Source organism: Rhea americana, unplaced genomic scaffold (assembly GCF_003343005.1).
Source record: "Rhea americana isolate MKP2758 unplaced genomic scaffold, rheAme1 scaffold_36, whole genome shotgun sequence".
Classification (NCBI taxonomy): domain Eukaryota; kingdom Metazoa; phylum Chordata; class Aves; order Rheiformes; family Rheidae; genus Rhea; species Rhea americana.
The window spans coordinates 4210915-4226387 of record NW_028186490.1 but is presented as its reverse complement, the minus strand read 5'-3'; the positions used below and the strand labels follow the sequence as shown (position 1 = coordinate 4226387).

The following is a 15473-nucleotide window of genomic DNA, read 5'->3' as shown; positions in this document are numbered from 1 at the left end:
ATTTGATAGTGTGTATGCGTGTCAAGATAGATAGATGGACCTGACCATAACTGAGGTTATGGATGCCATGCTGGCMTCCATATGGATGCGTATGGATATCAGTTTAGTGGCTGAAGATCTGTCCATAAGTGTGTGTGTTGTGGGATGTTGGTGATTTTTTCTTTTCATTCTTTTTTAATTCAATTCACTTTTAATGCTTGTGTTAGTAACTTTTTCATCTTTTCTTTGTCTAAGACCATAACAGTTATAAGTATTGTGTATTTTCCTAATAGGAAGTGGAAGACATGAGGAAAAACTAGGGTGTTCTTACTTTCTAGACTCTTCTCTCTAATTCATTTGAATGTAGGTCTGCTTGTCAAATCTCCTGCTCCTTTTCAGCTTCATATTTTCATTTTTTAATTTTAAAGAGAAAGGAAGAAGCAAACACTGAAACATAAAAAGAAAGACTGTAGGAATGATAACTCTTAAAAATATTGAAACTGCCTTTGAGTTTGGCTGTTGTGAAGACAGGTTTCATATCCTGCTTTGTGCAGAAAGTCTACTAGATTTCRAATCACTTTTCCACATAATCCCTCCCTGTTTTTTCTGTAGGATGTTAATCTTGTTTATGAGGGAYGGTAGAGCTGCTTAGATTGTAAGATTTTGAAATAGGACCTGTTTTTCTAGTTCTTCTAGTAAGTAAAACCTAGCATACTTCTGAATTAACTATAGTAAAAGAAGCTTGTCTGTTGATATATCTGTATGTGAAAAAATCTGCTATCAGTATCATCAGTACCAGCAGATAATTTTGTAGGTCCTCACTTCTAGGGCTGGATGCTGAAAATTGCAAATGGATGCAAGCAGAGTTCACCTATCAGTGAAATTTCCTAAGTATGAAAGAAGCTTGACGATAAGGGTGTAAATGAATAACACAATGAAGTAGAAGTTGGTAGTTTAAAAAGACAAGATTAGATTCTGACTGTTGTCAGTCACATCACTTTTAATCAATTTTTGTAATTTAGAGAAGAAACCTTGCATTTTCAGTTTATCTGAAATAACCACTGTACTACTTCTACATTTCGTTGCATTCATTTTTTTTTATCATTTCATCTGAAATAACTTCTTACTGAGCACCTAGTGCTGTGTGTGTTTACAAATTATTCTTTTCCTATTAGTTTTTTTTATACATTAGTGATCCTTTTTATCTTAATTCAGTGTGTTTGGCTTCTCTTGTATCAGGAGGAGGAATAGTTAGCGTAATTTGTCTTTGTTTTTCTAATTTCAGGATCTACTTACAGTGTGCTGTCCATAATGCCTTCTGATTCTGAAAGCAGCAGTTCTCTGAGTAGCATTGGTGAGTAAAATATTAATCTACAAACTTGATGAGTGTGTTTTGGAAGGTGAGAAAATGTTTTTAAAATTATCTTCAGGAAGAGTAAACAGATTCAGGTCATAATATCACTAGAGTTGAACTATAAGAAGTAATTGTGTGTTTTCATGAGGAAAAAGTATAGCTGCCTTCTGTAGTATAAGGTTGAACATTTTCATAGCTTGTTAGGCTTGCTGCCTACATAAAATGCATATTACTGCCTATATATGTACATATATGTCTATATGTTTATGCATTTGTAAACTGTAGTCAGATTTAAAAGCATAGTAAGAAATTAAAAATATTATTAGCTGAGGTCATACAGGCTTTTAAACTCTCAGAAGTGGTTGCAGGCTTCAAGAGTGATTTGACGTGGATTTTTTTTTTTTTTTTTTAGATGCAGTGAGTTGCCTTACTTTCTCAGTTTTTTAAAGCCACTGAGAAAGGTAAAATATTTAAATAAATAAAAATAAAGGAGGAGGAGAAAGCTGTGTTGACAAAAAAAGCCAGCAGCCATATGATCTTGGAAGTGCTGTATTTGCTGTCAGKTTTTCTGCTCTTTATTTATATAAATTCTTCTGTGGTGAAAGCTATATAGAAGTGCTTAGTTTTAGATAGGAAATGTAGGCTCTTGCATATTTAAAGACCTGATGTTGTTCCAGGCATCTGCAGAGTACCCTGACAGCGTGAGGCAAGTCAGTTGCTGTTTAAGGATGTGTTGCAGTCACTGAGTTGAACTTTTAACTCCAGCATGCAGGAACAGGATTTCAGGCTTGACTAAACTATTTGCTGAAAGAACGGGAAGCTGTGACATGTTAGTTTGATTTTTATCAAGATTACATTTGTATGCCACTACCTGGAAGAAGGATGTGGTTTGGTTTGCTACTAATAAATTGGGGCTGGAGATGGGAAGAAGCTTCTGGGACAACCAGACTCAAAAAGGGATCCTTTCAAAGAACAGTTCTTTTAAAGTGGTACACAGTAAGGTTGTGAAAGAATTCTTAAATGAAGCAGGCCTGAAATGTAAAGAGTGAGTGATGTAAGTGGTCCTTTCTAAGTCCCTTATCCTTGATTTTAAGAAAGGACAAGTATATTTAACTTGTTTTTGCAGTTTTTATAGGGTTGTAAATTGACATACTTTGTAGCTAATCTTCTTACGGTTTTGAAAGCAAAGGTAGGTAGATCACCAGCTAGCGTTTGACATCACGAAGATAAGTTTCCTTCGGGAACTTTACTTCAGCAGCACGCACTTGCAACCGGCAAATACAGGKCTCCATTTTCTGTTTTACTAATTTTCTGTAGGATTGTACTTCAGCGATGTTTAATGAATAATGTGCTGTTGCACTAGCTATTTTGCTGTGCTGTGCTTGCTTTTATCARGGCTTTCTAGGAGTTTTCCTTTTTCCAGTGTGACCGGACTCATTTGCAGGGTGTTTCATAAGAATGAGGTAGTAATGTCAGTGATGAAAGTACTTCCCCTTAGCGTGTTTCAAGGGAGAACTGGGAGCTGTGTTTGCTTTAGACCCTACATTTAGAGTATGTGTTTTGCTCGTTWGTTTAAAAATATGGCAGTGTGTCTGGAAGTTTGTTTAGAATTTGGCATGATGCTGCTTAGATATCATTATTTTCATATATAACATGGAACTGCTTTTTTTCCAAGCCGTATTTTTTGTTTCACACTTCAGTATTTCAAAGTTTATACTAAATACATGATCTGTGCATTTTATCTAAAGCATTATCCTTGAAAGTGTTCTGTGTCTTTGGGTTGTGCGGCAATCAAAGCTGTTTATAACCTAAAAATTAAGTGAATGACTATTAAGCAGAATTTGTAATCTAGTATTCTTCATAGTTTTCTTGAATCTTTCTTGAAATGATTGAAGTGCATTAGTCATTCAATGTTTGGTGCATTAACATCCAGGGATACTGTATTCATTTGAAGCTGACATGTATGTTCCATATTCTGGTTTTAGACTTCATTTGTGAACATCCTCGAATCCTACTTGCATCTTGTTCTACAAGAAGTGACTGTTTTTAATRTGATCTGATATCAATAGCAAATATTGTTTTGCTTAATATAGCACAGACTGCTAGATGGGTTTGCAAGTCACTCGAAAGCTCTAGCCAAATTATTTTAGTACTGATTTGTTGAGTGACAAGCCATCCTACTTGAAACTGTTTGCATGCCTACTCCCTGAAGGCTTCGTATGACTTCTTTGAATGAAATTCCAACTAATATGAAATTGYTATAGCATTTCAGGAATTTTGCATAACCCTCTTCCTGTTCACTGGCATATGCTTTCACAGTCTTGCCTGTGAAATGAATGCACCGGTGGAAAATAATAAATAGCTTGTAGTCTGGAGATAATATAAGCTTTGGCCTATGTTCAGTTTGACACTGTTGTAGTTATAAGTACACACGCGTGCGTATAAAAGAATAATTTCTCTACTTAYGTCATTTCCTTGTGGGTGAAGAAAGGGATCTGTTTTGCTCTGAGTTCAAAGCACTCAGGTGATCCTTTTGCTTTCATTAACTTGTGATCCACCTTGCTCAGATTGTCAGTCAGATTTTTACTTTTCAGAGGAAATGAGAAAGATACTGAGGTATTAGTTAAGCCCAGGAGAAGAAGCATGACTCTTAGCATTGTCTAAGTAGGAGAGCTAATGCAACCTTTCATTTGTGCTGTATGGACTGCACGTTTCATAAAATTGTTAGTGAAGATTACGTCCCTGTGCTCCATCTTCCCAACCTGAATCATACTAGCTGTTGTTGAAGATGGTTTCTGCTGTCAACATTCTTAATTAAATGATCTTGTTTTGAAATAGTTCCAAATGAGCCAGGATATTGGTGAAATTGAGATGATTGTATCACCTCAGTCCAGGTTGTTGTCTTCATTTGTGAAATTGATGTATATGATAATTCTGCCTATTTATCTGAAAACGACCTCAATCTAAGAACTAAAATAGTTCTAAGAAAATCTTAAAAGACAGTTCTAAGAAAATGTTGGGTCTGTGTTGGTCAAAAAAACACGCATGGTGGGATTAGGAAAGGAGAGAGAATATCATGTTATATACCTAATATACCTAAGATTCAGACACACTGTAGATTTATACAGTGGTATGTTTGCAGTTCTGCCTCTCCTATTTCAAAAAAAAAAAAAAAAAAAAAAATCATGGCAGCAGGCAAAGAGAGTCGTAGCAGGAATGACCATTTGTGGAGCAAGCTTTATATAGGTAACAGCTAGGCAGACTGGGGTTCTTTGGCCTGAAAGTGGCAATTAGAGGAAATACGATAGATGCTTGTAAGTGTTGCGAGGAAAGTGGAGAATGCATGCATTACATTTCTAGTGAAAACAACTACCATGATGTATTTTTTCATATAATGTGTATTTGAAACAAGGAGCTTCCTGTTAGAACATGCTCCAGATGCTAAAACTTGATATGTGCTTGAAAAACAACTGGACAAATTTGGAGAGAAAAAAATCCCTGGGTCGGGTGAATCACTGAGCTGACGGTCACTAGACAGTGGAGGAGTGTTGTGGGGAGCGCAGTCATTGCGTGTTGCGTTTGCGCTGGCTGCAGTTCAGAGATGGGGTAACTGGCTGGACGGGTCTTTGTTCGGGTCTAGAGTGGCAGTTCTGGCAATTTCAGTTTCTGGCTGTTTGGAAAGAGAGAGTGACAGTTTCCAGCCTCAGCAAGAGAGATCTTGTTGAAGGTTGTTGCAGTGAACTTGGATAAAAYTTTCATTTGCAGAAAATCAGTTTTTACGAAGACTTGTGACTTAGATCTCAGTTATGACTCTGGGGATGACTCTGTGGAGTGGTCAGGGAAAAGTCCGTATGATGAGCAGGCCRTCACGTTCACTGCGTTCTGCTTAGGAAGTAAACTGAACTAGCTTCTGATACTCAAGTACTAGAAGTAGCATTGCCAGCACAGGCATAGCTGGCTTTTTAGTATACTACCAGCTCCTGAAATATCTGTTGGCATTGACRTCCAATGTATAACCTAAAACGCTAGTGCATGTCCGCTTCGTTGTGTGTATGTGTGTGGTTGGTTGGGTGGTTGTGGTAGGTAGGATGCTGCTAGGACAGCTTGCTCTGTAAAACTGCGCTATCTGTTCTCTCATAGGTCACGGTGCTGGAAATGGTGTGAATACTTTCTAGGAATTGTCTGTGGCAAGGCTGTACCCTCTTTGTGGGTAATTTTAWAGAGTGACTAGCTTGGAATCCTGATCCCCTAAAATCACAAATACTAGCAAAATGTTAGTAATGAAGGATAAGTGAACTGATGCTAATGATTGTCTGTCCTGATACGTTTATGAATGAGCAGAGTTCATCACCAGATTGTATTCCCTGTGGGAAAGGCAAGTCTGGTAGTGAAGGGGAAAGGCAAAATCATTTTGATTATCTTTTGAATACCAGTCTGTTAGATCTGCAGTCTGTTGTGGTGCCATAGTCCTTTCTCCTGTCTTTCATGAATTGGGAGGAAATCCTTGCTGATGGATTTAATACTACCCGATACAGTGTTGTAAATAGGTAAATATATTGCATGCCTATAGTTGATTCCCTTGACTTAATTCTATCTGTAGCAGATGCTCCATTTTTGAAAATCTTTCTTTTCTGGTATAATGGAGTTCATCTTTTTAATAYGGTGTTTAGCAGTTGGCTATTGTCATTTGTTTGATTTAGTCAGAAAGAAGGCTAGGTATGTCTCAAGTTCTGGTAGCAAAGGAAAGGTTCAATGTGAAGAGGTTTTCATGGTGTGAGGCAGGCATTCAGTGCACAGTGTAATGTGGCACTTCCAGAGCCTCACAGYTGTTTTCTCCTGTTCCAGCTGRTGCCTTGGGCTCCTCTCTGTTTATYCTGCTGCATGCACTGTGCCTGCATCTCCAGGCTCTGAGCAGTCAGGCAGGCGATTGCACCCTTCAGGGGAGGACAAGCCTGTGGTCATGACGGTCATCAGAGAAGCAGCAGTTTCTGCAGGAAGATGACAGCTACCTCATCTGTCCATATCTAGATGCAGAACTAATTGTGAAGGAGGAAAAAAATGCCTTATTTATAGCAAAGGCACAAATACGCACCTCTGCAGAGGTCTCCACAGTCTCTTCACTGATAACTTATTTTGCAACCCTCAGAGACCTATTCCAGTAGATTTTTGGTAAATGCAACCCAGAGTACTGAAACCTGTGCCAGTGTAAGAGCTGGGAGAGGAGAACAAGCAGTGATAGCAAGGGCAGGGATTAGCCACTGGGAAGTATGTGAGAGGTATATGTGAAGTTGCAGAGGAGTTAACAGGCAGAAAAAGGAGGAGAGGGGAACAGATAATGTAAGGCTTCCAGCTTGGGGAGTTTRGGATGTGAAAAATGGGAGCTGCAAGGAGCAAGAAAGCTTTGGGTTGAGTGATCTTTAGGTCTATGGTAAACTGAGAAGTCTGAGGTAAGTCTGAGTACAGAGGTTTGGAGCCTATGTGATCTATAGGTCTGAGTGGAAGGGAGCTTAAGGTAGAAGCTTGGGTCCTTGGAGCAATAGTTTGGAGACTTGAACAGGAAAATGTGGTACGCACTGGGAAGTAAGGTTTGYTTAGGATGAGTGGTGGTACTGTTTCTGTAGTGTGAGTGAGGTAGGGCAGGTTGGGATGGGATGGACTGGAATAGAGGTAAGAGGACTGGAGAGCTGGGAATGCTGAGCAGGAGGACTTGAGGTTTGGGGAGATTAGAGCAGTACAAATGAGTCAAGGACTGTAGAGGAGGAGGATTTTAGGTCACCAATGTCTCATTTCCTTTATATGAGCACCTCTAACCAAGATCTAGTTTGAGAGTCAGGAACAAACACAAATAATTGCTCCCAAGTATTTCATCTTTTTTTTTTTCTTCCTTCCCCTTTTAAAAACACGAAGCCATCATTTTAAGAGTTATAACAATGTCTGCATTCCTGAGTACATTTACTTTTTAATAATTTATGTATCAGTRTTATTCCTGGAGAAAAGCTTTGACAAGAACATTGTTAGTACTAAAGCTGATTTCTTTGGACAACTAGTCCGACAGCCGGTTCTGAGGCTTACACAGTTGTTAGCAGCCTCRTGTACGGTTTCTTTAGGGCCAGACTTAATAATGTGAAATGAAGCATGGTGCAGAGATTCCTTACCGAATAGATTCAAGGCTTGCCACCTTGGATCTGTGCAGGAATGTAAGCTTCACGTCAGGGTCAGAGTTGGACAAAAGTCTTTGTCACTTCTTCCAGACCATGTCCAGCCAGACTAACCCTGTGTGTACTGGCAGCACAGTCCCCTGACTGTACTGGGATGGAGCTGGATTACAGCTATCTTTCTGTATTAGCTGATACAGGCAAAGACTTCAGATGCACCATTTTGGGTAAAAGGCAGCATGGAGGCAGAGGATGAGGTAAGCTGATCCCAATTTGATCAGTACATTAGATTATAAGACCAAAAATGTAAATTCTGTAATTGCATGGAAGCAGCGGAGGCAAAGGATCTCAGATGCCTTTGCTACCGGTAAGCTGTATTGACTTGCTTTGTTTTTTAGATGTTAAAAAAGAACCCAGTGGTACACATAACACATTCAGGATCATTTTCTATCCTTGTCCTGCTGCTGAACAAATTCTTCAGAATGCTTATGCACCCATTCTGTCCTTTAGGCAGAAAAAATTAAACATTTCCACAAAGTTATTTCTAGTTAGGCCCAAGGAGAAAGCATGCAGACATAAAAAGATYGGGTTAAGATTCAGTTGTAAATACAGAGAAAGATTCCACAGACTCTGTAGAAAATCCATGTGTTTTTACCGTATTTTTTTCCTAGTTTAGCTACAGAGAGAATAGCAGAACTACTGACCTACCAGTAACTTTTGGGTTAACTTAAAACAAGAGTCTCTAGTAATTTTTTTTCAAAATTGTCTCAGTCAGCTTCTCTGTTATCGTAATAGCCTGTGTTTAGTTATTGCTGTAAACATGAAACATGCATTTTTGTCCAATAGGGAAATGCCACTTACACAAGGAATCTTGCAAAAGGATGTTGACTCGCTCCCCAGCATCGGATGCCCACCAACTTAACGATATTTTCTTTTACAGACCACAGCTGTTGTCTGTGTTTCACACCCATTTCAGTACCCAGAAACAGAAAAGCACAGAAATTGCTGGGATTTGAAGCCAGTTTATGAAGTCTCCTTCATTTTCATGTTGGTAATACCTACTCACACTGAAATTTTTTAGCCTTCAGTAATTGTCATAGTCCTAATAGAGGAGCAGAGCAAGGACTTAAGTAAGTTGTATAAAGTGGTTGATGTGACTCATGTGAGAGTTCAGGACCAGTCTATCATGATTTCTGTGTTGTCACCCAAGCCACTTTTCATTTTCTTTCTCTGGCTTGCTGGGCTTGAAGACCATGAGGGATGTAGCAAGAAWGAATTTCCAGCCTCGCATGCATGGCCTAGAAGAAGCCATTGAGGCAAAGCTACTTTTCCCACTCATGTAGCGGCAGGGTAGCAGACTTGGAGTAGGAGCTGACTGTTCATAGGCGTATCTCGCTGTGCAGTTGTACAGGACTCTTTCTTTTGTGTCTGCGCACATGTAAATAAAAGAACAGCATGATGGGTCATTGTTCCTTAGAGGTTTTTCTGGTGTATCTTCCTTACCGTTGGAAATCTGTGTACATGACACTTTGTTTCTTCCCTTTTGTTTTCTTTTTCATGTATTGATAAAGTCCATGCTGTTGCGCACGAAATGGGTTGTTTTGACAATACTGGAGGCAAAAGTTTATTGTTAATTCCCCAGAGAGATGTGATGTAAGCTGCAATAATCCCTGCATCCCACTATTGTGCCTCAGCCCCACCTTCTTCCCCCCAAAAGGAACAAATCCTCATTAAATTGTCATGCTCTTGCCGTATTTCCTTTCTCTTTGCTCTTTACTGATCGGAGATTTTTGTGTGTAAATAAAGGCTTCCTTCGTCTGCCTGCTCCCCGTACCCGGCAGAATCTCTGAATGGAGCTACAATCCAGTGTCTCTGACATCAGAATAATTATTTATGGAGATTCAGTGCCTGGCGTGCCAAGCACGGAACAACGCTGTCACTGAGGAGTTGGATAGAAACCAGTAACCCAACTATACGTGACAGTCGCTGGCTGATCTCCCACTTGACCCAGCAGTGATAATGGAGAGGGAAAGAACAAAGAATAAAGAAATGTTGCTTTTTGCTTTATGTTTCAGTTTTGTAATATATTGGTTTGTGTAGTGTGCTCTGTCAGGCTTATAGTTTTGCAGATTAATAACACCAGGCACTAAAATGAGCCTGAATGACAGAGCTATTCTTCCCTTGAATTCATGTATTGGAGGTTACCCGTCAGTGTAAGGGAGCCYGCAGTCAGGTCCAATGCCAACAGGCCAAACTGGCACGTTCCTCCTTATGTCCAGGAGCAGATTATTTTTATAATAGAGACAGGAAAAATTGTAGGTGTATTAAGGAGAAGTATTTCCTGAATTTTCTTCTCCGGGGTTATGCAAATATAGCATAGTTTTAAGTTTGCAGTGCTGGTTTCATCTGCCTCTTTGGCTCTTTGCCTTAGTGGACCTTCTGCACCTGTATTTAAAAGAAACTAGCAAATCATATGGAGGAGTCCAGGTGTGACTGAGGATATTCTACACTGTTTTTTTGTGAGGTATAGGAGTAAAAAGAATGTTTTTAACACAAGGGTGTTGCATATTTTCCATTCTGAAAATTTTCTTACTTAATTTTTTGCTCACATAATTCTCTTGTTTAATATGTTCTTTTGAAGTATAATCTTTTTTTTATGTACAGGTTTTCCATCTTTCTTTTATATGCATGATTTCCTTTTTTCCATATCCAGATCTCTTAGCATTTTGGGGATTACAGCTATCAATCTTACATCCCCTTTATTCCACATCATATACTCCTGGTTTTGTTATCCTTTGACTTCTAACACAGTTACTGCTCCAGCTCTTTAATTCTTGCAGGTGGTATCATTATTTTAGTCATAAGTGCCTTTTCTTTCTCTTCACTCTCTATATTGCTGTACTAGCTTTTCTTAGGGGAATTTACATTCCAGTCTGTAACAAAAACTGTTATTGGCATTCTAACTTTATGACTTTTCCTTGCAGCCCTCAGGTAGTTGTATATCTGTCTCCACTAAGCTTGTCCAACTTGGACTTTAACCAACAGTGATTCCCTGCTTAACGCTTTGTTAGCTTATCAGCCCGACAAGCTGTGTACAGAAAGGTACGGCTTTTCACTAATTGCAGTTCAGGCTACTTAATCTGGGGCTCTTTATTCTTGCTCCAAAGCAAACATCACCGCTGCCCCAGTCAGATGATGCCTCGACAACGATATCCAGTCTTTCCCTCGCTGTTTGAGATTCATGTCCGCCTTTTTGACAACTGTCCTTTTGTATCGCTGTGATTTCACTTTATTGCCTCACACTTTCCGCAGCTGTGTGTAACAAAGTAATTTTTTTCACTATTCATAGKAAGTGTTCAGCTGCAGGTGTGGTTTTCGATGTTCTCTCGGTAAAAGATAAAACACTCCTTTGTTGTCTGAAATGACATAGATGAAATGATGCAGAATAATTGCAGTCTCCTACTACTTTAATCGGTCCAGTTCATGAATCATGGAGATGGTTCTAGGATTGAGCTGTAGTTTYTTTGCCTAATTTTCATTATGTTTGTTAATAACTATCTTCTCTTGAATAAGTATTTTGAATAGCTGTATTGCGTTCCCACTAACCTCTCTTTCGTGACATGCATTTCCCGGCAGCGGCAGGGGGAGCTACATGTCGATATGTACTCGTGCACACTGATTTTTCAACCTTGGTCACTTCAGAGGTGCACAAAGATTATTCAGTGTGATGCCCTGTGTAAAAAAAAAAAAAAAAATCACCAAACAAACCTGATACAGACCTGAGGGAGAGGATTGGGATTGGTTTTGTTTGCTTTTGAGGTGGGTTTTTTGCTTGTTCTTGGGATGTTCTGTTTTGTTTCCTGTAGTGGATCAACTTGAATTATTTCTTGGCGTCTTAGGGGTTTGGCATATGTTGGACTTCAGAACTGCTGATCAGTACCTGACCACTTGCTGGCATTTCATGTGCTATAATATCTTAATGTCTGGCAGCTCACAGGTGAAATTTCTGAAGATACAGTCAATATTGATTGGAATGGGCTGTGGTGTGTGAATGCCCATGTCCTGTGCTCCCGACAGCAGGTTGCGAGTGTGGTGCCTTTYGCTACCCCTGAGCCCCTTTTTGGTCTGTGGGTTCCGCAGATGCTTGAGGTGTCGACTCTTCTCCTGCCGGTCCGTGAAGCAGTGCAGCGGGAGGGTGTGTGGCGCTCCCGTGCAGGAGGATTTGGTGGGGAACAGGGGCTCGCGGCGGCTTACCTCTCTGTGGCCGTGCAGCGGTCAGCCCTCGCAGTTGTCCCGCTTGCGTTCAGACTGGATGCTTTGTCTGGGTTGTGCTTTTGCTGGGCAGGTTGTTGATCCAACAAATGTCATGTTTGATCTTTCCCACCAGGGAGCTCCTGACCAGTCAAACCRAGAAGCTCTAGCTGTATCCTTCACGGTCACAAGGACAGATTTGTCCTCTACTGGGTATTAGCTCGGAAGAGTTCTACTAGGACTTTGTCACCTAACGCATTTGTTATTTTTTCCTCCTTCATTGCTATTTTTGAGTATTAAATTGTAGTTTCTGCTTCACGTTGATCTTTCCAGAACCGTTGTTCAGTTCTTTGTGAAGTCTTAAGCTTAATATTAAAGTTTAGTCTGTGCGCTGGTTGGTTCGGTTTGTTACATTCTGCATAAAAACAAATACTGAAGCACTACACCTGCTTTTGGCCTTGCMTGTTGGCTGCTCCTCACTCCTTTCGTAACCTGTTATGTTTGCTGTCACGTGAAAAACTCTGCAGTTCAGTATTGTCCCTTTCAGTTTTCTTTCCTCTCTTTGTGTGTTGTGTTAATGTTTTATTTTTCCTACGTGGTAATTCTCAGTTCCATCTTGAGGTCTCCACTATTTCAAGACTTCGTCAAAAGATATATCTGAATAAATAAGTCTGTATGATAACTTCTGATATATAATCCTGTTCTTCTTGTCATCAATTGCAGAAAGAAATTAAATATTTTAACCTACTTTTTCTTGCCACTTTTTACTTGTCCTCTCCTCCCGACGTTGTGGGGAACTTATTGGTAACAATTTGCAGTATGTCTTCTGTGTTAATTTGTCTGGCAAGAGTAATCTTAACTGTCTGTCTGTCATCATTTACAAGACCAGAAAGAAATAATGTTCTAAACATCCCCAATGACTACTTTTTTAAAAGAATGAAAGTAGTGAAAGACTGATTGTACCCTGAATAGCCTTTTGTTTGCAAGTAAGAAATGACACAAATTTATAGGATGACTTAAAAAAAAAAATAAAAAAAATGGTAAAACTCCAGACTTTTTGTTAGTGTATGAAAGGTTACCTTTAGAGTTTGTTGACTCTGCCATTCATGTGTGGTAAGTGCATTTCTGATAGAGGGATGCGGTTATCAGAATTTGAGTTAAGTTAATCGTATTTCTGAAAAGTACCTGTTTATGCCTTTGTACCCATTTTTCCACTTCAACATTGTGCTGATTCAGTATTATGGTATGTCCTGATCAGCTTAACATGTTTCTGAGCCCTGCCTTTATTAAAATACGCCTTTCTGCTTTGAAATGYACGCTCCTCCTTCAGATGACATGAAGCTAACTGAACGATGGTTTGTCTGTGCCAGCAGTTATCTCTTCAGTCATTGATGAGTAGAGTGATCATCAAGAATTTTATTCAATATGTACTCTAATAGTGGTTCTCTGTGACTTCTGCAAAGTCAAGCATTTGAACTATAATTATGGAAGATACGATTGTCCCAACTTCCCTTTTTAATGCTTTTCTTTTATAGAAAGTATGAAGGGAATCCCGCAAAGTCTTGTGTTTTTTTCTTTTTGTTCAAAAGTTAGCCTGTTCTCAGAACTTAATGCGTGTACTATGTTGTCAGTAAAGTCTGTTTTGCCTACACGATGCATCCCTGCTCTAAGGCTGTTGCRGTGTTGGACTGTAGCTTAGCTGGAGGTAGGCCAGAAAGGTGCTTTATGTACTGCTGCAGTCCTAGAGCCAATGTGGAGCTATCTGTGGGGTTTTCTTATTTTTTATTTTTTTAAATGAACGAAAACCCCTAYGACCCGAATGAAGGTCTACAGGAGTAGGCGAACGAGCTGTAGTTGGCAGAACATGCAGCAAATGCATTTTGACAAATCCAGGTTGCCTGAGAAAGCAGGTAAGTTACTGGAAGGTGGCATAATTTGGATAATGGAACGTCAGCCTTGAGGCTTGTACATGTTAAGACCAGTTTGACTGGCGAAAGTGCAGAAAGGAAGTACTGTTGTGTAAAATACGCAGTCAAATGGAAAAAAAATACAGGGCTGGAAGCACAGGTCGCTTTCCATGTACTGCGTCAGGATGTCAGGTGAAATGAAAGGCTTTCAGCAGTCAGCTAGAAAAGCCCCTTTAAGGGAAATGAAGAGTATTGAATTTTTCTGATGAGCTAGGGGTTTTCTGAAGTCTTTTTGGAGCATTCACAAATCTCACCTAACATTATGAGACGTTTTGTGCTGTTACTGAAAATGTAAGGCTGTGGTTAAATTGAGTAAAGATAAACATTTCAGACTTTTTGAAAGGATAAGAGGAGAGATATCAGGATTGTATTGATCTGTGTTTTTACCATTCTTATCAGGTATGAATTTTTTTATGGTCTGATACCCTGCTGAAAATACTATTACATAAAAATATTTGTTGAAGCACTTACATGAAGTGCTTCAACACCCACTGAGAATTTTTTTGAGGGATGCAAGTTTATGTCTCTACAGAATGCAGGCTGTTTCTGTAGTTCTTAATTATTTCAGCTTGTAATTATAGCATTTACATGCATTRTTTTGCAATAGTTAGATCAAAAGAACTGTCTGTGCACAGAAATCCTTATTACAGAATTACAGTAACAGCTGAAGGCAGTACAAACAGGAATCCTATTATACTAGATGCTATATAAATGTTAGCCCTGACCCAGAAGTTATTTTGGTGTGGAAACGTCTAAGCATCGGTAATTTTACTTAAAAGTTGGAGGTTTTGTGTACTGGAAGCACTTCATATTTTTCTGATCTGGGTTTGGAGATAAAAAGCCAATCCTTGCAATTCGTTAGCACTTGATCTCATAACTCTTTCTTTTTTTTTGAAATTCCTTGTCTTTGAAAAGTCAATGATGAGAGAACATTATCTTACATCTCCCATTAAAAAAAAAGTTCTCATTTCTATGACTTATTTAAATGCTGTAATTAGAAAAAAATATTTCTACAATTTCTCTCCTGGGTAGAAAGTTGTAAAATCCCGTATAGATCAAACCTTTTACTTACACATCTGTGACCTTTATCTCTTGCTCTGACATCTAGGGTTAGGACCTGATATTCCACTGGCAGAACTAAAATTACAGCTGAAATAATTGTCAACATGTTGTGAAACATAATACTCTAGACTGTCCTCTCTCAGGTAGAAGATGACCTCTTAGTATCTGTATGGCTATCTGAGAAGAGAGTATGTGTAATGGTTTATCTCTGATGTTAAAAACAAAAAAACGCTGAGAATTACAAAATCCCATGAAACTCTTTAACGTAGGGCTGTCCCTTAGAGGAAATTTGCTCTTTAGTCCAGTTGCAGTGATTTGATTGTATTYATTTTAGCCAAAAATGTAAAAACAAACAAACAAACAAAAAACTTCCTATGAATTGTTGGTAAGTCAAATGTTTAACTACTGGACTGATAAGTCATGACACGTAGAATTGCTATGTCCAGTGTTCTCTTTTTTCCTTGAAATTCAAAGATAGTAAGTAAAATTTARCTTGTGAGTTTTATTTTTCTGTGATACTTGAGCATGGATTTTTCCTGACAGCAGATRCATTTTTTRTTTTTATTTTTGATTTTTGAATGTTAACTAGATTCATGGAAAAAAAAGCAGTAGCACAGTAGCRTATTGCAAAATAATGTCTGTGCTGGTAGGTAGAGGAACAGGAAAAGGGCCCCCTGTCCTGTAGGAGTTTCTCTACTGTCACTG

General features: G+C 39.0%; 1 protein-coding gene across 1 annotated transcript in view; it reads left to right on the top strand.

The window, feature by feature from the left end:
- Positions 1-1269: 1269 nt before the first annotated feature.
- DLG5 (discs large MAGUK scaffold protein 5) overlaps positions 1270-15473 on the top strand; it is a 70765-nt gene continuing 56561 nt past the window's right edge. The window contains exon 1 of the mRNA XM_085312296.1: positions 1270-1333. Coding sequence (XP_085168422.1) covers positions 1291-1333 — 43 coding nt within the window. The 5' untranslated portion in view covers positions 1270-1290. The remainder of the gene's footprint in view (positions 1334-15473) is intronic.